We start from the raw sequence: 23,605 nt of genomic DNA, 5'->3' as shown, positions 1-23,605 counted from the left end.
TATACGTTCAGTACAAGCCAGTGCCGTCTACCATTCCCACCCCGCGTGTAAAACCTCAGGCACAGAGGCCAACCGTGACTGCCCTGAAGCCGAGGTGACTGGCTTCAGTGTAAGAACTTTATCTAACCCTATAGTTCTGTTAGTTATGCAGATCCCCTTGTCTTGCCAGAAGGGTGTCTGGGTGCTGTTTTCAGAGAGGACTCTGGCCAATGGGTGCATTGTATCCTCATGGATTTATAGTGCTGTGGCATTGCTGAGAGTCCAGCCTAGTCAGAAGTGGGCTGTCATCTGTGTGCCTCAGAGGCTGCATCTCACCGTGAACCCTTTCTCTTTTCCCTTTTCCTTACTTCCGGCCACCACAGTATGCGCAGCTTTATCCGCCCTGTCCTCCCTCCATGAAAGGCTGACACCTCTGAAACCATGAGTCCGCACTCTCCTTTTATGTTGTTTATAGGAGGCCACCTGTCACAGTGACTGGAAAACTAACACGGTGACAGTTAGGACAGGGTCTCACTGTGTAGCCCAGGCTGGCCTTGAACCCCTAATTTTTGTACTTCAGCTTCCAAGTGCGGGGTTGCAGGCTGTACTGTCATGCCCAACCTTGTTGGTGTTTTTCATCTTATCTGTGCTAACAGATTCACAGTTGTGCTACGTTGCTATGACAAAATGCCTGAGGTCACGAGTTCTAAGAAGGGAAAGCTCGCTTCGGCTCAGATTTCCAGGGATTTGTGAGGACAACATTACCATTGTGGGAGTGTGTGGTGGAGCACATTGGCTGTGAAGAGAAAGACAGGAAGGGACAGGGTTTTTAGCATGTGCTTTAAGGGCAAACCCCCAGTGACTTAGCTTCCTCCTTCTGGGCTCCACCTACTGATGGTTGCACCGCAGGCTGGTGACCATGGTCCTGGTGAGGACACTCACCAAGCGATGATGTGGCTTCTCATCACTATCTGGTCTACTTTTCTCCAGTGGCTGGTGGCAATGTCATCTTCTCTCCAGCCTTCTTGCCATCCATCTATCCACTCCAGTGACTTGTCTGACCAAGTCTGTTATATGCCTCTTGTAATTGAGTTAGTAGTTTTTCTGTTCATGAGTTCCGAGGCTTTTAAAAAGACATCCTATATAGATGCCATTTCTTCACTTGGCTTTCTTTTGTGCGAGCAAATGCTTGTCATGGAATCATTCCTTGCATGGTGTTCTCCCACCAGGCCTTTTCAGGGGGAGATATATTATAATGCCAGTGGAGATCCTGAATTCAGTCAGCCTGGCTTGGGTCAGGTGCAGGTCCTCTTTTGTGCCAGGCCCAGGCAGTGCTGTATTTGGCCAGGCATGGGAAACAGGCCTCCCAATGGCAAAGCAGTGAGAAAGGAGATAATTCTCCAAGAGAAACTGGTACTCAAGCCAAAAAAGGAGGGGAAGGGAACCAGGCGGGAGCATGGGTTGACCACAGCGTGGGAGAATCCAGTGAGCACTGCTAATGTGTATCGGGCGCCAGACAAAGGCTCATTCATAGCTGTTCATTATCGTGCTTGATTCTCAGGGAGGCAGTTGTCTGCATTCCAGAGTGAAGGGCACCACAGCCGGGGAGGCCAGTACCTTGTGAGTGTCCCGTAGCAGCAGAGAGGTGTGTGCCGTCCTCCAGCCCTGAGCTTGCAGGACCAACCTAGGACCAACCTCATGACAGAGTCTGCCTTGTGCCTAGAAGCACTGCGTGGGATTTGTTCAGGGCTTCATTCCTGTAAGGCGGTGGGCCTGCCGCAGTCGAGTCCAGGACGGGATTTGTTCAGGGCTTCATTCCTGTAAGGCGGTGGGCCTGCCGCAGTCGAGTCCAGGACGGGATTTGTTCAGGGCTTCATTCCTGTAAGGCGGTGGGCCTGCTGCAGTCGAGTCCAGGATGGCCTCATGCGTGAGAAGGCTTTCCATACGTGGGAAGGTACTTTGTGTCAATTTTAAGAAAAACAAAATATTCGGCAGTCTTTCTTAATTTTTTTTTATTTTTCTTTTATTCTTTAATGTTAGTGTCCTTTGCGGCCAGCTAGCCAAACTTGGCTTGGACATCTCCAGGGACAGGTACCTCTGATACTGTTTTCACTTTCTAGGCCTCAGATTACCCAACTAGAAGATGAGATCATTAGCTTAGCCGAGTTCTGCCGTTTCTTTCCGCTTTAACTTCTTCAGTTTCCATCCCCAGCACCATTATGTGTATGAATATATGTGTGCATATGCACATGTAAATATGATTAATATATGTCTATCATATATGTCAATCATATATCGCACACGCCTGTATTTGATCTCTACACGTGGTGTGTGTATCAGATGATCATAATATACCTCATAAATATGTACAAGTGAAAATGATGAGCTATTTTTACTGTAATTATACAGATTTATTATAATTACACATAGCTCTCTGTGGACCAAATGGTAATTATTGGCTCAGGAAACAGGTGTCTGTAGACTTAGCTTCAAGCTGAACTAGATACGGTCAGATCGCATCCTCCGAGTTTCCTTACGTTGTTTCGTTCTGGGGCTGACCTCACCGCAGACGTGGTAAGATGGTACAGCCTTGGAAGAGCAGCACTGGTCTTTCTCCAGAGTTTGCGGTAAAGTCCCATGCCTGAGGCTTTACTGACCCTGATTGGTCTAGCTCAGGTCACATGTTCACCTCTTCACACCACCGTGGATAGTCCCTCCTCTGTTTAAGATGGACAAGATGGAGAAAGAGGCTCCCTGGAGAAAAGTTAATGTACCTTGGTCGCACTGCTGACCAGAGCCAATAGGGACCCACTGCTGTCCTCACTGAGGTCCTGCCAGCGGACTCCTCAGTTTCCCCAAGCTTGTTATAAGTGTATTGTCTCCTGTGTGTGCTGGTACACGTGATCAAGGTCAGAGACATGTCCTCCTCTGGTTGCTAAGATGACGCATGACCTTTATTTTGCTAGAACTTGATATAACTTGGGAAACAGAGGAAGTGGGTGCTGTTAGCCCACTTCCCAGATAGAGAAGCTGAGACTCGAGGGACGTCTGAGTTGGCCTGAGTCCTCACTGGTGGAAACACCAGGGTGGCTCAGTGTTCAGGCAATAAAGAGGTTGAGGATGCAAGTACCCTTCTCTTGATGAACGTGAAGGTTTGAAGAATTACTCCAGCAGAAGAACCACGTGGGGAGATCCAGGCGCCCTTACAGTGCAGGGAGTGCAGCTGCCCCACGCTGACCTTGTCCCATCCCTGACAAATCTGCAGGCAGGGGCTATCATTCCCCTCTGTTAAGGAGGGCGCTAAGGCTCCAAAACAAGGGACTGACTGGTCCAGCTGGTCTTTGGTTAAGCTGAGTTTTTCTGGGTTTTTCCTGCCTCAAACTCCTCTCAGGGATGGAGGATTTTCTTAGCCTGTTTTGTGCTATTGTAATAGAACGGCACCAGGTAATTGGAGGGTAATTGGTAAAAATGGACATTTATTCCTTGGAAACTGGGAAGTCTATGGCCAAGCGACTGGCGTCTGACGGGACCTTTATGGTGCTAATCATAGTAGAAGGGGGATGAGAGATTAGGAGGGGACAGGTGGACTAAACTCACTTTTCTGAGAAACCCACTGGGCATCGTGAACCCACCCCGAGCTAATACCTCTAGCCCATTGAAGACCTCTCAAAGGTGCACCTGCCGACACTGTTCCATGGGGATGGGCCGGAAGAGGATGCTTCCCAACCCTGTCATCTCCCTGTGGTTAACACTCATCTCCTCTGTCCCTCCCTGCAGGTCTACATCATCCGAGTCACGTGGTCCAGTGGTGCCACAGAGGCCATCTACCGGCGCTACAGCAAGTTCTTTGACCTCCAGGTAGGCATTTGTGATGGGGAGGTGAATGGACTTTCCCTATGCTGTGACTTTAGAGCCTTGTCTTTTCATGATCTTGACTCTAAATTGATATCCATTACTTAGAGCCTAAATATGATTTTTGATTACCTTATGTTTTGACACATTTAACTGAATAAGAGGTACTGTTGACTGCCCCTGAAGTGGCGGGGGGGGGGGGGCAGTCTGGAGGTCATACATGGCTCTAGAGCCATGTTGAACCACGTTTTGTACAGTGACCAGGTAGTGATCCAGGATGCTGAGTCTGTCTGGACACCTTATGCACCGTCTCCCCAGCCCCTCCTGCTAGCTTTTACAGTACTGCCTCTCACCTGGGATGCTACTCTGTGCTCTCCTTCCTGAACCATTGGCCTGGATGACTCTTCCTCTCCAGGGTCCCCAGCTTCTGGAAGCCTTGTCTGACCTTGTTCTTTGCTCTTCGGGAGCTATCACCCCTGGCTGTGAGCTTCTTCATACTGATGTTCTCAGCTTATCTGTCTCTTCTAGACTGTGACAGGCATGGGTAGGGACCATGTTTCCCTCATCCTTTCTTTCCTTAATGCTTTTATTCAAGGCCTGGCACAAAGCACATGCTCACTTAGAGATTGATGCATGTTTGCATGAGTGAGTGAGTATGTGAATGAATGAATGGATGGATGAATGAATGAATGAATGAATAAACAAACGAACAACATGCACCACCAGTCTCACTGTGAGCCGGGGAGCATGCAGACAGCTCAGTCAGATCCATCTTCACTAGCATTACACAATGCTAGTCCTGGGCCTGTAGCTTCATCTCCATGCCTCCAAAAGCAGGCAGCTCCAAGGAGGCCGGAGAAGTCAGGGTCCTTCAGGAGATGATGTGGCAAAGTTCTTTAGACAGTGTCTCCCTCCGACACTAGGGGATGTTCCTGGCTGTTGTGTGCTGAGGGTCCAGGGCAAGCCTCCATCCCACAATGGATGCGTGGTGTCTGCCCTACTAGTGACAGAACCAACTCAGGTTTGCTTTGGGTATTTCAGCAGGGTGGTTGACTGCCCTGGGAGGAGAGGGCTTCCAGGCTTCCTGCTCCGCCTATTGCAGGGCTTTCACTCTGTCGTCTGACCTGACTTCTCCGTCTGTGTCCCCACTTCAGTGGTGTTGGCTTCATCCTCTCTCACACGTGATTGCAAATGGCTCCAGCAACTCTGGGCTCGCGCTCTGTAGGAAAGATTAACAGTGATTTCTCACATGTGCTGCCAGTCACTCCGTGTTTCATTGGCCCAGCTCTATGCCAATCACTATGACAACCAATGGTCTTTCCTGGGTTGCTCTTCCACCCTTGGTATCAAGGGCATAGTCTGGGTTGGGAAGGAGAATCTTGGGTTCTGGTAATATTAACTGCAGGCATCCTTGACTACATAGACCCAAGCTGTTCCTGACAGTGTGGACTGGAGACTGTCCGGAGCCTGTGTCCCACTCTGGTAAAGGAGGGCAGACAGCAATAGGCTGCTGACTGATTTCTCCTGTGCAGCTAAAACAGTCTCTAAATGCCTTCATGACACACAGTCAGGCGCTGCTGCATTGTGTAAGGTGAGGGAGATACCAGCCACTTAATCATTTAAAACATCACGAGCTCATCTGCGATGCTTTGTGCTGAGCAGCATGTGGCCACATCTAGCGGGGACGCATACAGTTATCATTTTCTGCTGCTCTGCTGCAAATGAACCAAATGTAAATAAACAGCGGGGCTGTCTGGAAAACTCGCTGTGGGGCTGGGATGCCGCTAAGTGGGAGAGAATACGTGCCTCACGCGCACAGGCCAGGAGTTTGATCCCAGCCCCGTGATAAACAAACTAAACCACCTTCCAGAATGAGCAGATCAGGGAGAAGGAAACACAGGAAGAGGAGGCATGGGGCAGCGGTGATCCCTGGTACCATCCGGTGCCCTGCGCAGGTGCCACAGCCCATGTGAGAGGGACTGATAACACTCAGGGCTGCTCTGCCCTTCCACACAGACGGGTGATAATACAGGTGACCCAGAGTTTTTGTCCGTTGCTAAGCTGCTGTTCCAGGCAGTGGCATCTACCTTGGGAGCTTTGCCTTGGCATGTGTTCATGGGCTCCTTGCCAGCCTGGCACCTCCAAGAAAGACCCAAAACAGACACTGCTATGACCTTGGGAGGACCTAGTGTCTACTGGCAGCTCCTGGCCATCTGTCTTGTGACCTCAGGACCCCTGACCTACCTGCTCTATTTTCCCGCTGGCCACTCTAGACCAGCATCTTCGCTTGCCCATGGCCGACACGCTCAGCATCTGTCCTCACATCAGCCCTTTGGTCTCCATCAGCTGTCGTTCCTGCTCTCAGGAACCTGGAGTCCCTGGGTGCTAGTTCCAGTGAGAGGATCTGGTGATCTTCAGGATCCTGGGTCAGACTCCGTCCTAGCCTGTCAGCTGTGGAGAGGAGCAGGCAAAACTGGACCAGGGAATGCCAAGGTGTGAGGGAGCCCTGTGAATGTATCTGAATCTTGGCACGTTGAAGCGTGTGGCTAGACTGTTGCTTGAATTCCCTATTTCAGCCTGGCCAAGGCTAAAGACAAACCCAAGTTCAAGATTCAGCTTTCCCTTCAGGTCTCAGCTTGGTGTTACCTCTGCCCTTTTCTGAGCCTCCGTTTCCTCCTTCACTTTTAACAGGAACGAAAGAGCTTCCATCATGTACTGGTTAGGACAGCAGAGTGAGGTGGACGTGGCTCGGTGCGTTAGCTGTCATCTGTCCCTCTCCACAGATGGGACACCTACAGTGACCGCCCTTCCTGGGTCCGACTACAGGTCTTCCCAACTCACTAGACCCCTGGTCTCACTGATTTCTTAAAAGTCAGTTTTTCTTCCCAGCTCAGTGTAGTGATGATTGGGGGTTTGCTGGGGCAGAATTGGCTGCCTCAAGTGGCTGTCCCTGGCACGGTGAAGCTGTCCAGGGGCCCGGCTTCATCCAGGTTTAAGGAATCCCAGATGGTGTGGTGGCAGAGTGGCAAAACCATGTGATTCTGGGGGGTCCGGGTCAAGCTAGAAGCAACCTCCCTGTATCTGTATCCACCCCAGAGGGGTGTGAGAGGTCAGGCCATTCAATTCGGCTGTCCCCAAGAACTAGGCAAGAAGACCAGCCCATGTGGGGCCAGGATACCCCAACATTTAGATGATTTCATGATTCCATGTCCCATTTGGCACACAGCCTTGATTTTTTTTTTTTTTTTTTTTTTTTTTTTTTAAGAAATGGCTCGGCTCATAAAGTGAGGGAAGGGCTAAGGCTTGGTGAGGAGGAGCAGCTGAACTGGTGTGAACTGGGGTGGTGTAACAGGAAAAGCAGAGAACTCAGAAGACCTGGGCCCAGTCACACCCAGCTGTGTGACCTTGGCCCCACCCCTTTACGTGTTGTGGAAAAATGTCAGTAAAAAGCCAGCATTTCCAAAGCTCTGTCCATTCGTTTAACCATCACGACCAGTTTATCAGATTACACGGATGAACAAGCCCAGGCTCAGAGAGGTTCATTCGCTTGCCCAGCCATAGAGCTAGTACAATAGTACTTGGATTTGAGACTGTGATACCCAAGTCCCTGCTTTTAGTCACTCTGCTCTCTGTTGCTGCTTTTGCTACCAGCTATGAGTTAAAATTGGTGAGTGTGCGCAAAAGGGAAGGGGACAGTGGGCAGACACTGGTTGTTAGGTATTTTTTGGGGGTAATGAAAGTGTTCTAGAATTGGACAGTGGTCATGACTGCATGCTGTGTAAATACACAGAAAACTGCTGAGTGGTACATTTTAAAGGGTCATTTGTGGTAATGTGAGGTATAGCTCTCCTCTCCTCTCCTCTCCTCTCCTCTCCTCTCCTCTTCTCTCTCTCTCTCTCTCTCTCTCTCTCTCTCTCTCTCTCTCTCTCTCGGGGGTGGAAACTATAAGAAGGCCCCGAGCTGCTAAATATGGTCGGATGACTGGCAGACCCAGGCTGCTTGGGATCAGCAGAAAGATAACGGGAGGTCATGACAGCAGTTTCTTGAGGTTCCAGACTTTGGAATTTGACAGCTGGGCTTCAGTCCAGCCCAAGCTTCAGTTTTTGTCAGACTGTCATGGCGCAGACAGCAGAACCCAGCTAGGTTGAGTTATCTCAACTCCCGTCTGTCAGCTGAATTAGCTGAGAAATTCAAGGACTTTCGGCTTTGGATACAACTAGGCCCAGGGCCACAGTGTCAAAGACACTGTGCCTGGTCCCATGCTGAGGTGCATGGCAGCAGCTACTGCTTCAGATGGTGTCCACATCAGTTACTTTGGTGGGGGGGGGGGGGGATGTCCCCTACGGCTTAATCTCGTCTTGGACCATAGGACAAGGTGTTCAAGACCAGCACAGGGACAGAAAAACAGGATCAACATCTTGATGATGTTTCTGGATACCAGCTGCCCCAAGGGCTTTGAGGAATCCAGAACCATAGGTGTCCACTCTGGTAGGGTGGAAAATTTAAGCAAAGGAAACACTGTAAAGACTCGTGGTAGAAGGAGCATGGCCCAGGCCACTTCATGGGAAAGGACATTGTCACCAGCAAAAATGACTCCATAATGAGGACTCACCTTCCTGATGCTTTAGAAAAGCTGTCCTCCTATGGTCATGTCTGCCACTGAGACTTGATATTGGGCCATGTGTCTTATTCATGTGAGGCTGCAGGGGACAGAATAGAGCCCTGGGCTTGAAGTAGGAGCCCCTGATGTGAGGTCCAAACCCTCGGACAGGTCACTCAGCCTCGGCTGTTGCTGTAGAGTGGATAAAGATGTCTTGGAGGAAGCAGACATCCAAGGCAGGCCTGGGGATGAGTGACTGGTGTGCCCACAGTGCTCAGGGAGGCACCCAGCAGAGGTGCATTAATATCAACTGTTCTTAGCCAGAACTGTGAGGTGCCCATCTTAAATGCCATCTCACTAAATCCTCCCACATGAGATCAGAACCATGGCCATTTCACAAGTGGGAACACTCCAGTTTAGAGAGGGAGTCATATGCCCCAAACAGTGGGATCGAACCACCACCTCCCCGGAACCCAGGATCACCTTTGGATAAAAGGTGGACTTGCCCTCAAAGTGGGTTTATGGCCATATCTCCCCATTACAGCTTGAGCACCCCTGAGTCCTTTACGAATAATCCCAAACACGGGTCCACCTCGCACTGTGTTAGGCAACCTTTGTACTCTGAGTCCTCCAGACTCAGTATGTTCCCCCTGGAGGAGGGTCACAGATGTCACTGGAGCTCTACAGAGAGACCCCGTCTCACAAAAATGAAAAAAACAAAACAATTCTGATACTGACTGTGATGACTGAACCCTGAACGCTGTGCACTGACCTGAGTAAGGCCAGAGAGAAGAGGACAGGTGTTTCACTACACCTGTACCAGGTACCCAGAGTAACCAACTGAGTCACAAGGTGGAGACGGTGACACCAGGAAGGGCAGATGGAGAGCCATTTGGTGCTCTGGTTGATCCAAGACTGTGGAGATGGTGGAGGAGATGGGCGCCCACAGAGTGTACATAAGGCCACAGAACTGTGTTTCCAGATATGGTTGAAAGCTGTATTGTATGTTGTGTTTGTGTAACACAATTAAAACATAAAAGCAAGACAGAGCTGGAGAGATGTCTCAGTGGTTAAGAATACTGGCTGTTCTTACAGAGATCCTGAGTTAAATTCCCAGCATCCATATGGTATCTCACAACCATCCATAATGAGATTTGATACCCTCTCCTGGCATGCAGGCTTACATGCAGACAGAGCATACATATTCATAAATAAATAAATCAAGCAAAAGAACCAGCCACCCAGACCACTAAATTACTCCTAAATCAGTTTCAAAGCAGTGTTACTTACAACCCCCTGCAGAGTGAGCAACTGGTGGAGGAAGCATCAGGATTTCACCTGAGCTGTCTGCTCCAAGGGGACTTACCCAAGGTTAGACCAGTGGTGTAAAAGCCAGTGTGGACATTTGTTAGCAATGTAGCCATTCACTAGTCAGTGTGGGCACTCGCGAGCCAGGGTGGACACTCGTCAGTCAGTGTGGATGCTTGTTAGCCAGTGTGGACACTCGTTAGCCAGTGTAGACGCTCATTAGTTAACCAGTGTGGACTCTTGTCAGCCAGTGTGGACACTCAGTAGCCTGTGTGGACAGTTGTTAGCTCATGTGAAAGCTTATTAGCCAGTGTGGACTCTTTCTAGTCAGTGTGTACACTCGTTAGCCAATGTAGACACTTGGTAGCCAGTATGGACACTTGTTAGTCAGTATGGACACTTGTTAGTCAGTGTAGACACTTACTAGCCAGTATAGAGATCCAGAGAAGGTCTCAAAGGTACCAAGAGAACTGAATGGGCCTTGTTACTGTGCGTTTTTGACAACACGCTTCTCCTTGGTGATGTTTCAACTTTTAAAATTGAAAAGGGAAACAGAAATAGATAGCATTAGTATCAGTTTCAGAGCCCCTGCAGCTAAGACTGATGGGAATGTGCTGCTCGCCTATGCACAGAATATTAAGCTTTCCTTGTCTCAAGCTGGTTTTCCATATCCATGTAGCCCTGAAACCAGCTAAAGATACTAAAGATATTAGGAAAATGGGATTAGACAACAGTATTTGGACAGGCCACGCAGCTGCTTTGCCGTGTGACTTAAGGTAAATTCATTCCCCTCTCTGCCCTCAGGTTTCCTCATCTATGACTTGTAGCATTTGTTTCAGAGAGTTACTGTAACTGAAGGTGTTAATTGTCAACTGCTATGCACTGTTGCCGTTGTTACTATTATTTTATATTAGTAATATGACCATATTCATTAAGGTTATTTAACTGTCCTCTGAAGTGATCTACTGAAGAAAAAAGTTCTCTCTGTTGAATTCATTGATTCTTTTTCATTAAACTTTTGTGTTTTGGAGTAGTTTTTAGTTCTCCATAAAATGCCTTGGAAACTCAAGAGTATTCTTGGGTACCACCCACACTTGCCAGTCTCCCCCAAGTTAGCATCCATTCTACCGGTGTTTCTTGAAAGCCTGCTATGTGCTGGTATAGATGCACTCTTCAGAAATGAATCCATCTTTCCAAGGAGGCCCACAGTGGCCTTAGCAGTCAGGGAAAGATAGTGGACCAGATATTCCTGTCCCCATGCAGGACAGAGTAGGGACCCATGATGGACAACCACAAATAGTGCCATGGATAACAGAACCCAGGGTAGCCCTGTGGCTACTGCGGTGAATCTCTTGCCTAGCATGTGCAAAGCCCTTGGCACTGCACAAATCATAAGTAAAATCCACAGTTAAATAAATCCTCTACCCCAGGCTTCTGGAAGCCTGCAAGCTCCAGCTGCCCTGCAAGCCCAGCTACACTGAAGCTGGCCCTCTGCCCCAGGAATTTATATAAAATAGCACAGAAGAAGCCAGGAGCGCCAGCCTGACACCTGTGTCCCCTGCCCTCTCTGTGTCTGCTCAGCAGTCTTGCAACGACAGAGTCCCCTGGCCTTGCTACACTTGGGCTGTTTCTTCGCCTCTCAGACCTTGAGTGCTAGTGTTCACAGTATAGGGGTCTGAGGAGGTGGGGGGAGGGGATCCTGCTGAGATGCAGTACCTGCCTGCTCCGTGGACACATTTCTTCCTTTACCTGTGTGCCTACTCCCTCCTGGAGCCTCATTTCTCCTGGACTTTTCCAGCAGAGAGACAGTCTGGGAAGTCAGGGTGATGATGTCCTTGAAGCATACAGGTGGGGCGCTTCTCACCTGTCTGCCATTCTTGGCAGGCCCTTTCCATCTGCTCTGGCTTCCTTGTGAATTAGGATAGATCAGGATATGCTTCTGTAACAAGTAACCTCAGGGTTATCTTAGTGGTAGAGTACTGGTTTAGCATGTGGGGAGACCCTTGGTTCAGTCCCTAGCATCACCAAACAAAGGAGGGGTGGGGACCGTCATGTACATTATTGAGCCAGGCATGGTGATGGTGGTGGTAGCCAGCGGCAACGCGCGCCTTTAATCCTAGCACTCAGGAGGCAGAGGCAAGCAGGTATCTGTGAGTTTGAGGCCAGTATAGTCAGATCCTCATAATGAGACTCTGTCTCACAAAAACAAAAACAAGAGCAACAAAAACAACCCCACCAGACAGCAGGGCAACTTGAATCCCTCATGGGCAACCAGGCCGTGGGCTGGACCATGGGCAAGGTTGCTGAGGCTCTGCACCCACCCCACCCCACAAGACCGCAGATGGCAGGGAATGTGAGTCCCTCACGAGAGCTGGGTGTGGAACTGGGATAGAGAACAGGAAACCTCCACCCTGAAGCATCACGTGCTGCTGATCAATCATTCGATGTGGCCCGCTTCAGAGGGATGGGAAAGTCAATTCAACCATTGGTTCAGAAACATGGGACGTAACTGCAGGCAGCCCAGCCCAGCCTTAATTTTAACACAGTGCAGTGGTAAACTCTCATGATTGAGGACCAGAAGAGAAGATCCTTAAAGTTACATCAGAACACACAAGAGTTAAGTGGCAGATCCTTGTGACTTTGAGTACCTAGCCGAAAATTTCATTAGTTTCTTTCTTTTTCTAAAATTAATTTTTTTTACAAGGTCTCACTACGTAACCCTGGCTGTCCTGGAACTCACTATGTAGACCAGACTAGCCTTGGCTCTGAGATTAAAGGTGTGTGCCACCGCACCCAGCTTCCCTTCTGTTTCTTAAAATATCAGAATACGGTGGTTTGAAAGAAAACGGCCCCCCAGAGGTAGTGGGACTATTAGGAGGCGTGGCCTTGCTGAAGTAGGTCTGGCCTTGTGGGAGGAAGTTTGTCGCACTGTAGGGGCAGAGTAGGTGATCTCTTTTGCTCAGACTTCACTCAGTGTGACACTTAGTCTACTTCCTGTTGCCTTCTGATCAAGATGTAGCCAGTACCGTGTCTGCCTGCATGCTATTGTGCTCCCCACCGTGATGATAATAGACTGAACCTCTGAACTGTAAGCCACCTTAGCTAAATGTTTTTCTTTAAACGAGTTGCCGTGGTTGTTGTGTCTGTTCACAGCAATAGACCCCTAACTAAGATACAGGTTTTCATGGTATGCCCCCAGCTCTATCCTCTCTCCCTGCCTGTTTCATGGTTTTTCACACCCTACTTCACAGTCACCAGATTGTTTCCCAGGCTCTTTTAGAGACTGCTTATCTTCATGGCTGGCTCTTAGCACGCTACATAGCACCAGGCTGGGCTCTGCTGAGCAGGTCGGGGATTTCGGAGTAGCTCAGGAATAGAATGCTGTCATAAGCTTAGGCTTACCAGGTGAGGGATATTTTAACACACCTGTCACTTCTCGAAATGCAGAACGACCTGCTGTCTGTGACAGAGTTTTCAGGCTGTTGTTCACATCTAAGTCCTATGGCTTAAACCCTCCAGGAACCCCAAGAATAGTAGGTAGCCTGCAGAGATGCCTCAGCGGTTAAGATCATGTATTGCCCATGCTTGCAGAGGGCCCAAGTTTAGTTCCTAAAACCCTCACCAGAAGGCTCACAACTGTCTGTAAATCCAGCTCCAGGGGCTCTGACATTTCTGGCCTCTGAGGGCACCTGCACGCATAAGGCACAGATGCATATACATATACACATAGTTTAAAATAAATCTTAAAAAAAAAACTAAGAATGTTCTCTTCTCCTGCATCTTTGAGCTTTCACGGTTGGGGAGCTGTGCTCAGTTGCTTTCACACGGGCCTCAGGTCCAGCCTCATCCCCATTGCCTCGGCTTTACCTCTCCCTTTAGGATGTCAGATAATGTCTATTTTATATTGTGAAAGGTTTTTGCTCTTCTTCCCTCCCTGTTTAGATGCAGATGTTGGACAAGTTCCCCATGGAAGGAGGGCAGAAGGATCCTAAGCAGAGGATCATTCCGTTTCTGCCAGGTAAGGTGCACACCTTGGACAGGGCCAGCCTGGCCCCTGAAAGAGCACAGAGCTCATCTCCTCTCTCACAGGGGGTGGGGCATTGTTTCTCTCCTTGTTTGCTTTTCTATTGCTGTGATAAAAACCACAGTGAAAAAGCAACTTCCGGAGGAGTCTATTCCATCAGTTACACTTTTCTGTCTCAGTCTATCATCAGGGGAAGATAAAACAGGAACCGAAGCTACACCGGGGAGGAAGCTGCTTGCTAGCTCACCAATGGCTTGCTCAGCTAGCTTTCTTATACAGCCCAGACCACCTGCCCAGAGGTGGCTCCACCCACAATGGGCTGAGCCTTCCACATCAGTTATCAATTAAGCACACGTCACTCACACGTGTTCACTACCACAGGCCAATCTGATGGAGGCAGTTACTCAACTGAGTTCTCTCTTCTGGGTAGCTCCAGTTTGTATTCTGTTGACATGGGCAAAACCATGCCAGACTGACCAGCACAGATCCACTGACAGGAATCGCAGCCAAGGGCAGGAATGACTAAGAGTGGGCATGTGCCACTGACTAGCTGTGAGACCTTGGGTAGGATCCTGCCACCTAGGATGCTCAGCTTCTCCCAGCTGGAGTGGGAGCCAGAGCACCGGGGTTTTCACAGTCAGCAGCTCATTGGTATAACCACTGTGTTCATTTTCTACTTCCTGTGTCACACGTTACCAATAGTTTAATAGCACAGTATAATAGCTATTATTGCCTCAAAGTTCTGTGGATCAGAAGCCTTGGCAGGCTCAGCTGGGTTCCCTATTTACCCTCACAAGGTCAAAGCCAAGGTGTTAACCAGGCATAGCCTCCTACCTGGAGGTTCCAGAGAAGAACTCCTGTCCAATCTTACTCGCTCACATTGTGGTAGAATCAGTCCCCTACACTCTGCTTGATGGCTCTCAGCTGGGGCCCTCCAGCGTCTGGAAACTGCCTGCATTCCTCATTACAGGGAGCCAGTGATGGGACATAGAAATTTTCTGGCACTTAGAATCCCTCCAACCTCTGTGTCAAAGAAAGCTGTCTGCTTGGAAGGTTTTTTGTGGTTTCCAGGCTGATCCAGGGTAATGTGAGGCATGGACTATCCCATCGTATCCACAGACTCTAGGGATTAGGGCAGAACATGTTGGGGTCATAGTACAAAAATCTACCAAGCACCTTGAGTGCCAGGTGTTACAGCAGCTGCTGCAGAGGGTGCGGTGCAGTCTTGGCAATGCCAAGGCTTTAGGCGAGAAAGAGAGATTGTGCAGAGACAGAACTTGCTCCAAGCTTCACCGACTGCCACTTACAGCTGTCACTGGATACCAGCGCTGGGCTGAGTGCTTCACACGAATCACCCCCGTTCATTCCCTACAGGGAATCAGTACTACGCCCCTGTTAGAAAAGAGGAACCAGGGCCCCGAGAAACCACAAATGTCATGCATGATTGGCAGACCCTGGATGCCAACAAAGGGGTGACTGGCTCCAAGCTTCATGCTGGAGTCACTTTCAACCTTGGCACCCTGGGCGCACACACAGCCCTAAAACCTTGGCAAATGATTCAAGAGCATGTTGATTTCCTGCTTTGTAAGTTAGAGATGAGAACGGTACTATAAAGATGGTGCCCATGAGGACTGTGTATGTCTGACAGGTCTCTGAGGGCCATTGCTCACTTGCTGCTGTTACACACAGATGATGGGCACATGGACAGTCACCCTAGTCTCAGTACCATGGTTTGAAGAGCTCCCCATCTCCCTCCTTTCTTGAGTCCCTTCCACACAGTCGGTAGGTTCTCAGAAGCTATCAGCTCAACTGGGATAGCTGTGTTTGCTAGGCCCCCTCTGCTGGGAAACTCCTTTGCCAAAAAAAAAAAAGAAGAAGAAGAAGAAAAAAAGACAGAAACCTAGCATTTTTAATCCCTCCACTGGGATAGCATCAACCACACTGGAATTTTTCCCCCACTAGAGAGAACCCCATGTGCCAGCTGCAACAGCCAAAGCTCAGGGCTGCAAAAGCACGTGCTCTGGAGTTAGCCCTCCTCAGCCCCGTGACTCTAATCCCTGTTCCCAGCCTCCCCTCTCCCCTGCACCTCTGTTTCCACATCTGTTAAATAGGACAGGGAATCTGCTTCACAAAGTCCAATTCCTGGGCACAGAATAGACTGAGTAAAGAGGAGAGTCTTGGTCATTCCAGAATGGAACCCCCAAAGGCAGGCCCCCCGACTCTCCTCTTGTTGCCTTTATGGAATAAGCAAGAATGTTCAAGTTCAGCCAGACTTTCTTTAAGAAAGAGGGGAACAGTAAGCCGTACTGTAGCTTTCTCCTGGATGAAAGGCAAAAGTCAGCTCTGGAAACTTCCCAAGGCAGAGAACTTGAGCCTGACCCTCTCCCCAGCCCTTAAAAGCCTTTGTGGTTACGTAATTCTTTTCCAGCAAGAATTCATGCAAATGCTGCTCTCACGGCCTAGCCCCTTTGTCCTTGTGCCCACTTTCAGCTTGAGATCCCCAGGGGTCCCGGGACCTCTGGCCCATCCCTTCAGAGCTCACCTCTTAGCTTTTCTCCAGGCCAATGCCTTGGGCAGGAAGTAGGTCTCCTCTCCTGAGGTCAGGTCTCTACCCAGACTGCCTTGTCAGCAAGACAAAGGCAAGTTTCAACGTTAGCACAAAGGGGGGGGGGGGGGGAGGACACACCAGTCTGTGTGGACTTTCCATCCCAGCAGGAGCTGGGGAGGCCAACTTGGCAGAGGATGCAACTTAAAAACTAAGAATTGCAATTTGGCCTTTTTCCCCTGTGGAAAACAAAGCCACCCATTCCCACCAAGGCCGGTCTCTCTCCTGAACACCCTTTCCACTCCAGTGTGGAGGCAGCCCCACCATCCTTCCTGACCCTTCCATCAGACCCAGACCCTTGCCCATGCTGGCTGTCCTCCCACTTCAGAGAGGCATCACCAACAAGTAGGAACCACTGAGAGCGTTGGTCAGGCTGCCTGGTACCTGGCCTGAGTGTATCCTGGCTCTGATGTGGCTGGCTGGCCTCAGAATGCTGAGGGTGAGAGAAAGGATTAGCGTGTTCTTAACTAGATTGTCATGCATTCCCCACTTTGCTTGGGGGCCCGTGAGCGCAGAGTAATTACTCTCCTTTGTAAGCTCTACCAAGGGTCAGGCTCTGGGTGTGTTGTGGAGGTGACCTGGAAGAATGGACTCTGTCCCAGTTCACAGACTTCAGAAGCCATTGGCTCTCCAGGCTCACAGTGTAGGAAGGATTGGCTGTAACCATCTAGTGAGCTCTTCTCCTGCTACAAAGTATCTCCAGAGGTCCCTTTAAGGCTACATCTTTGGTCCTTGTGTCAACCCCAGGAAACCCTGGAAGCACTGATGAATTACCACCCTTTTTGGCTCCTTTCAGGGTGAAGCCTCAGCATTGGGCTCTGGCTTCCTTTACTTTCCATTGCGTTGATAACCAGTGCCATAACCGAATACAAGTTGGGGAGTGAAGGGTTTATTTGGCTAAGACGTCCATGTCCTAGTCTATCTTTGAGGGAAGTCAAGGCAGGAACTGAAGCAGAAACAGGAATGCTGCTGCTCCCTGGCTTGCTCCCAGCTCATACGGCCACCTTTGCAAGGGTGACACCTCCCATAATCTACAGGACCCTCCCAAATAGATCATTAATAAGACAATACCCCATAGGTTTGCCTACAGGCCAATCTTATGGAGACATCTTCTTACTTGGGCCTCCCTCTTAGGTTTCTCTAGCTTTTGTCAAGTTAACACAGACTCCTTAATTGGGCGGTGGCTTTGAGACAAGTCCGCTCCCTGCGCTGTAGGTTGGCAGAAGCCATGCTACTTGTAAATGCTCTGAGCCTGCTTACTACCTTTACAGTAAGAAGCCCGTATGTTGCCGTCCTCCCCGGATGTGCAGAAGGAAACTGCCACCAAATGGGACCACGTTCGTTTTGGTTGAGGCTGGGATCCTCTCCCACTTTGAGAACCAGACGAACAGCAGAAAGCCTCGGCTGCCCAGGGCTGTACTGTAGCACCCCCACTATGCCGTAGCACCCTGCTGTACCGTAGCACCACATTCCTTCCCAGTCATGAAGCCTCACAGGCTTGGGGCACTTCAGTGGAGTCTAGATTGCAAACAGCCTTACTTGCAGAGACCAGTGAAAATGAGGAGGAGGGCTATTTGATTGTCACTGTGACTGGGGCTGGGAAGGCCGCTGGCTTGGATCTGGAGTTGAATCGGAAATGATGGGTTGGGGACAGTCCTGCCCTGGAAAGAGCACCTAGAATCCCAGCAGAGCCTACTGACCGCCCCCACCCCTACCCCAGTTCCCATAGGGATGGCTCATTGAGGAAAGCAGGTTGTCACCACTGTCCCTCTCTTCTGTGGGAGGACGTTTTTATGGTTCCAAAAGCGATAAATAAGATAGAAGCTTCAGGAAAAGCTTGGATAAGAAAATATTACCTGTGCCTGCCACTCAGAAGATGGGGCACTTCAAACCCTTTGGTGTATTATTAACTCCTGGATTTTTCTTTTCTTGCAAGCATGGGTAGATCAGAAAGGCACAGAGTCATTAAATAGCTCACAAGCTCACAAGCTTGGACACTTAAGGCATGAATAAGGGAAGGAAGGGGGACTGAGTTTCTGCTCTGAGCTGCCTGCGCAGCCTGAGGGTCTTGGGTTGCACAGGCTCAGCTTGGAGGAGCCCTACCTGCAGGGGTCCTTCCACATGATTTCACACAAATGCAGATGCTAGAGAGGGGACCTCAAGGAAGGAACAGGTAGAGTAGTAGTTACCTGAGCCTGGGAGAGGGGAGAGCGAGCATTGGGAGAGGATGGGAGTGGCTATCCACAGGAGAAGGCGTGGCTGCTGATTCTGCAGCACAGCCTGGAGCTGCTCCTGACAGCTACAGATTGGATTTTTTTTTTTCAAAATAGCTGGCAGAGAAGCTTTGGGGTTTTTCTGACAGGAATGAGAAATGCCGGAAGTGAGGGCCATGCCAGTCATCCTGATCACTTTAATTGCACATATCACTTTAATTGCCCATAAATATGTATGGTGACTGTGCCGTCTACTGTGTTTAACCTACTCCTGGTGTGGAGGTGTGGCTGATTTCATCACAGAGCATGTGCTTAGCATGAACAAGGCTCTGAGTGCAATCCTCATAAAACTAAAACGCTCTCCCCCATGAGCCTCATTCCCTCTAGCCATTGTGCTACAGCAGCAGAGTTCGGAGGACCCAGCTTTGCCTCAGCTACCCGAACTATCTCCCCGTGCAGCCTGGAGATACTGAGGGCAGCCAGGAAATTTGGGACCACTCAGGCCCTTCCCAGACAGCCACTTGGGGTGGCAGGGGGCAGGTCACTACTCCCTGCTATGCTGAATGTGTTCTCATCTTCTGCAGGCAAAATCCTCTTCCGCCGCAGCCACATCCGGGACGTGGCTGTCAAACGCCTGATACCAATCGATGAGTACTGTAAGGTAAGCTGGGATGCCAGCACCATCTTCCCTCGTGGGTGTTCTGTTTGTTTTCCTTTCTGGGTGCCAAGTGTTCATGGGAAGGTGGGAAACAAAATAGAACAAAACATAAAATTCCCCATGCTACTTTGGAATCAGCCTAAATCCACTTTCAGCAGCTGTGTGGTGTTACCCTGGGCATGAATGTTCCAGTCAGCATTCAACCCCCATTCTTGATGGAGTAACTAGCCTCTTGCTCCCTGAATGTGCAGAGGGAGGCCTGCCTTTTGGTGATGTTGAACTGGACTGGAGTGGAGTGGTCAGGAAGGAAGCATGTTTTCATTTCCTTTGCTTTCTCTGTGAGGTGAGCATAGTCAGATCACCGGATGCAGGTGCCAAGTGCAGTCACCGGTTGTGTCTGGAGCCAAAAGTGGGAGTTAAGAACGCACTTCCAGGCTGGAGAGATGGCTCGGTGGTTAAGAGCATTGCCAAAGGTCTTCCAAAGGTCATGAGTTCATCCCAGCAACCACATGGTGGCTCACAACCGTCTGTAAAGAGGTTTGGTGCCCTCTTCTGGCCTGCAGACACACACACAGACAGAATATTGTATACATAATAAATAAATAAATATTTGAAAAAAAAAGAACGCACTTCCACTTGGGCTGGGGCGATGACTAAGTCAGCAAAGTGCTTGCGACACAAACATGAAGTTCTGAGTTTGACTGAGCACCTATTTTAAACGTTGAGAGTGGTATTAAGTGCCTGTCATCCTGAGCGTAGGAGTGGAGACAGGCAGGTCCTGGGGGCTCATTGGCCAGCCAGTCCAGTCAGCCAGCAAGTACTGGGTCCTGTGAGAGACCATGTCTAAAAACCGAGGTGGAAAGCAGTTGAGAAAGGCAGCCAATACCAACCACTGGCCTTCATCTGCACCCATCCGAGCACATGTACACATAACATATACCACATACACACACAAACACACATATCTACACGGAGGGGGAGATTCTGCTCACGCCAGCTTCAAATAAAAAGTAAAACTCTTAACAGTGTACTCAACCAAAAGTGCAGGATTCATGCACTGAACTGCAGAGCATGGCCAAGCAAAGTTCAGAGAGCTCTAAGTAAAGCTGGCTGTGGTAGTGATAGCCTGTATTCAGAACTCTCCGTGAGTTCAAGGTGAGCTTGAACTCATAGTTCTAGGTAGCCAGGCTTGTATACTGAGACCCTATCTCACAAACAAACAAACAGAAACACTTCTAGCTAAATGGAAAGGCATGCTGTACTCATAAGTTGGAGGAGCAGGAGTTTCAAAAGCAGTCATTCTTCTAAAAATTCTTTCTATATGGACTGAATCCTATAGAAATCCAGCATGCTTCCTAGTGGTTGTCTTAGTTGGGGTATCTACTGGTGTGAAGAGACACCATGACCATGGCAACTCTTATAAAGGAAAACATTTAATTGTGGTGGCTCTCTTACAGTTTCAGAGGCTCAGTCTATTATCATCATGGCCGAGAGCATGGCAGCATGCAGGCAGACAGGGAGCTGGAGAGGTAGCTGAGACTCCTATACCTTGCAGGCATCTCGGGAAGTTGACTGAGACACTGGGCAATATCTGAGCATAGGAAACCTCAAAGCCCACTCCCACAGTGACACACTTCCTACACCAAGGCCATACCCTCTCCAACAAAGCCACACCTCCTAATAGTGCCACTCCCTATGAGATTATGGGGGTTAATTACATTCCAACTACCATAACAGTGCTAACAAGATCAAGTGTGTGTGTGTGTGTGTGTGTGTGTGTGTGTGTGTGAATGCAAAAGACCTGGAACAACAAGTCACATTTGCCATTTTCTATACTCCCTACAAAGCTGCAATAACCCAGACTCTGTGGTGCTATCCCAGGATCCATGTGCAGATCAGGGCACAAAGCTGTGAACCAGGAGTAAATGTTCCAAAATGCCAGGCTGAGTGATAGTGAGATGCAGAAACAGGTTGAAGAGGGGAGAGTTTTTAATATACAGATGGGACAGCTAGCTACTGCATGGTTTGTCGGGGCCACAAGTCATCACAGACTTGGGGTTTCAACAGCAGAACTTGGTTTTCTGTCACTTCTGAAAGCTAAAATGCAAAGAGCAGGGTCCCCCAGGCCTTGTCCTTGGCTTATAGTTAACTATCTGTGACTGTACAGGACATGTTCTCTTTATGTACCTGCACCCTAATCCAGAGGATGCCATTTATATGGATTAAGGCCCCCTAATGATTTTGTTTAATCTTCAATTACTTCTGTAAAAACCTGTCCCTAAATACATAGATCCTGAGAGGTGAGAACTTTAATATACGGATTTGAGGGTGAAAGGAGGACACTGTTCAGCCCACAGCGTCCGTACACATGCAAAAATACAATGCACTTGAACCCTTATTGCATATTCTATACAATGATCAACCCCAAAGGGGTCACAGGAGCTTGAGAGACGGCTCGGTGGAGAAAGTGTTTTCTTTTTTTTTTTTTAAATATTTATTTATTTATGTATGTATACAATATTCTGTCTGTGTGTATGTTTGCAGGCCAGAAGACGGCACCAGACCCCATTATAGATGGTTGTGAGCCACCATGTGGTTGCTGGGAATTGAACTCAGGACCTTTGGAAGAGCAGGCAATGCTCTTAACCTCTGAGCCATCTCTCCAGCCCCGAGAAAGTGTTTTCTTCTGAAGCAGGGAAACCTGAGTTTGGATTCCCCAGCACCCATGTAGAAAGCCAGATGTGACAGCACACATCTGTAATCCCTTTGCTGGTGAGGATAGAGAATCTCAGGGGCTCAGTGACCGTCGAGTTTAGCTGAATTGGTGATGTCTAGATTCAGTAGACTATCATCTCAAAAACCAGGTGATCAGTGATAAGGGAAGACATCCAGGTAGACTTCTGACCTACACACACACACACACAAACACACACACCCATGCACCTGCACGTGAACATGTGTGCAAGCATGCACAGAACGGACCACAGCCCTAAATAAAAGAGCTAAAATTATAAAACTTACAGAAGAAAATGTGGAGGGGATCTTCATGACCCTGGTTTAAGCAATGAGTTTGCACGAAAAGTAACAGTCCTTAAAAATTAAATTTGGTCAAGTTAGCCATCATCAAACCTATTGACAAACTTCTCTGCCAAAAAAATGAACTGCAGACATAGTGGCACACGCCTTTAATCCCAGGACTTCAGAGGCAGAAACAGGTGGATCTCTGTGGGTTCAAGGCCATCCTGGTCTACAGAGTGAGTTCCAGGACAGCCAGGGCTACACAGAGAACCCCTGTCTCAGGAAAACAAAGTAAATAACACTACTAGAAAAATTAAAAGATGTGTCATAGACAGGGTGAAAATATTTGTGAATAACATTTGTAAGGGACTTACTGAGAAGATATAAAGAACTCATGGTAATTCCAGCATCTGGGAGGCAGAAGCAGGCAAATCTCTGAGTTTGAGTAAGCCTGGTTACAGAGTGAGTTCCAGGACAGACAGGGCTACACAGAGAAACCTTTTGTCAGGAAAACAACAACAATAAAAAAACCAAACAAACAAACAGCAACAAAAGAAAAAGCCTCCTAGAGCTCCAGAATAAAAAGACCTTGGGGAAGTGTTGTAGGAGGCGGCTAGTTAGTTCCCGGGTGCTCAGCCCCAAAATAACCACACAGAAACCATATTATTTGCAATGCTGTTTTGCCAATAGCTTGAGCGTAGTTCTAGCTAACTCTTATATCCCAAACCAGCCCCATCTCCATTAATCTGTGTATCGCCACCTGGCTGCCACCTGGCTGTAGCTTACCAGGTAAAGTTCCAGCATCCGTCTCCATTGGGGCTCCATGACTTCTCTGTGACTCCACCTTCTTTCTCCCAGCATTCAATTTAGTTCTCCCCCACCATACTCCCCAACTACCCTATTACAGGCTCAAGCAGTTTTTTTTATTACCCAATGGCATTCACAGCATACAGAGGGGAATCCAACATCAGGGAAGAACTTCAGCAGGACCCTCACTCAAGAAGGGACAGGGATTCGATAAACCTGTGAGCTGGAGGTGGTAGTGCACAGCTTTAATCCCAGCACTCAGCGGGCAGAGGCAGGAGGAGCTCTGTGACTTCAAGGCTAGCTGATCTACAAAAGAGTTCAAGGCCAGCCTCTATTACAAAGTGAGAGCCTTTTTCACAGATAATTAAATAAATAATAAACACATGAAGAGATGTTTAGTATTGTGAACAAGTGGACTCATGCAAACAGGGACCATAGATTGTTACCAATCATGGGACAGTTGTGCCGAACATTATCAAGGATCTGAAAAAGCTAGAGCCCTTACCTCGGTGGGACATAAGATGAGAAACCACACTGGGAA

General features: G+C 48.9%; 1 protein-coding gene across 2 annotated transcripts in view; it reads left to right on the top strand.

Moving 5' to 3' along the window:
- The window catches only part of Sh3pxd2b (SH3 and PX domains 2B), an 83,784-nt gene that overhangs the window by 22,524 nt on the left and 37,655 nt on the right, over positions 1 to 23,605 (top strand). For both annotated transcript variants that reach the window (XM_041676301.1, XM_041676300.1), the window contains exons 2-4: positions 3,757 to 3,837; positions 13,682 to 13,757; positions 19,166 to 19,242. In XM_041676301.1, the coding sequence (XP_041532235.1) occupies positions 3,757 to 3,837; positions 13,682 to 13,757; positions 19,166 to 19,242 (234 nt within the window). The remainder of the gene's footprint in view (positions 1 to 3,756; positions 3,838 to 13,681; positions 13,758 to 19,165; positions 19,243 to 23,605) is intronic.

Source organism: Microtus oregoni, unplaced genomic scaffold (assembly GCF_018167655.1).
Source record: "Microtus oregoni isolate MIOR12 unplaced genomic scaffold, Mior012 000027F_ref0000203, whole genome shotgun sequence".
Classification (NCBI taxonomy): Eukaryota; Metazoa; Chordata; class Mammalia; order Rodentia; family Cricetidae; genus Microtus; species Microtus oregoni.
Note: the sequence above shows the minus strand (reverse complement) of the source record. Positions and strands in the feature narration are given on the sequence as shown.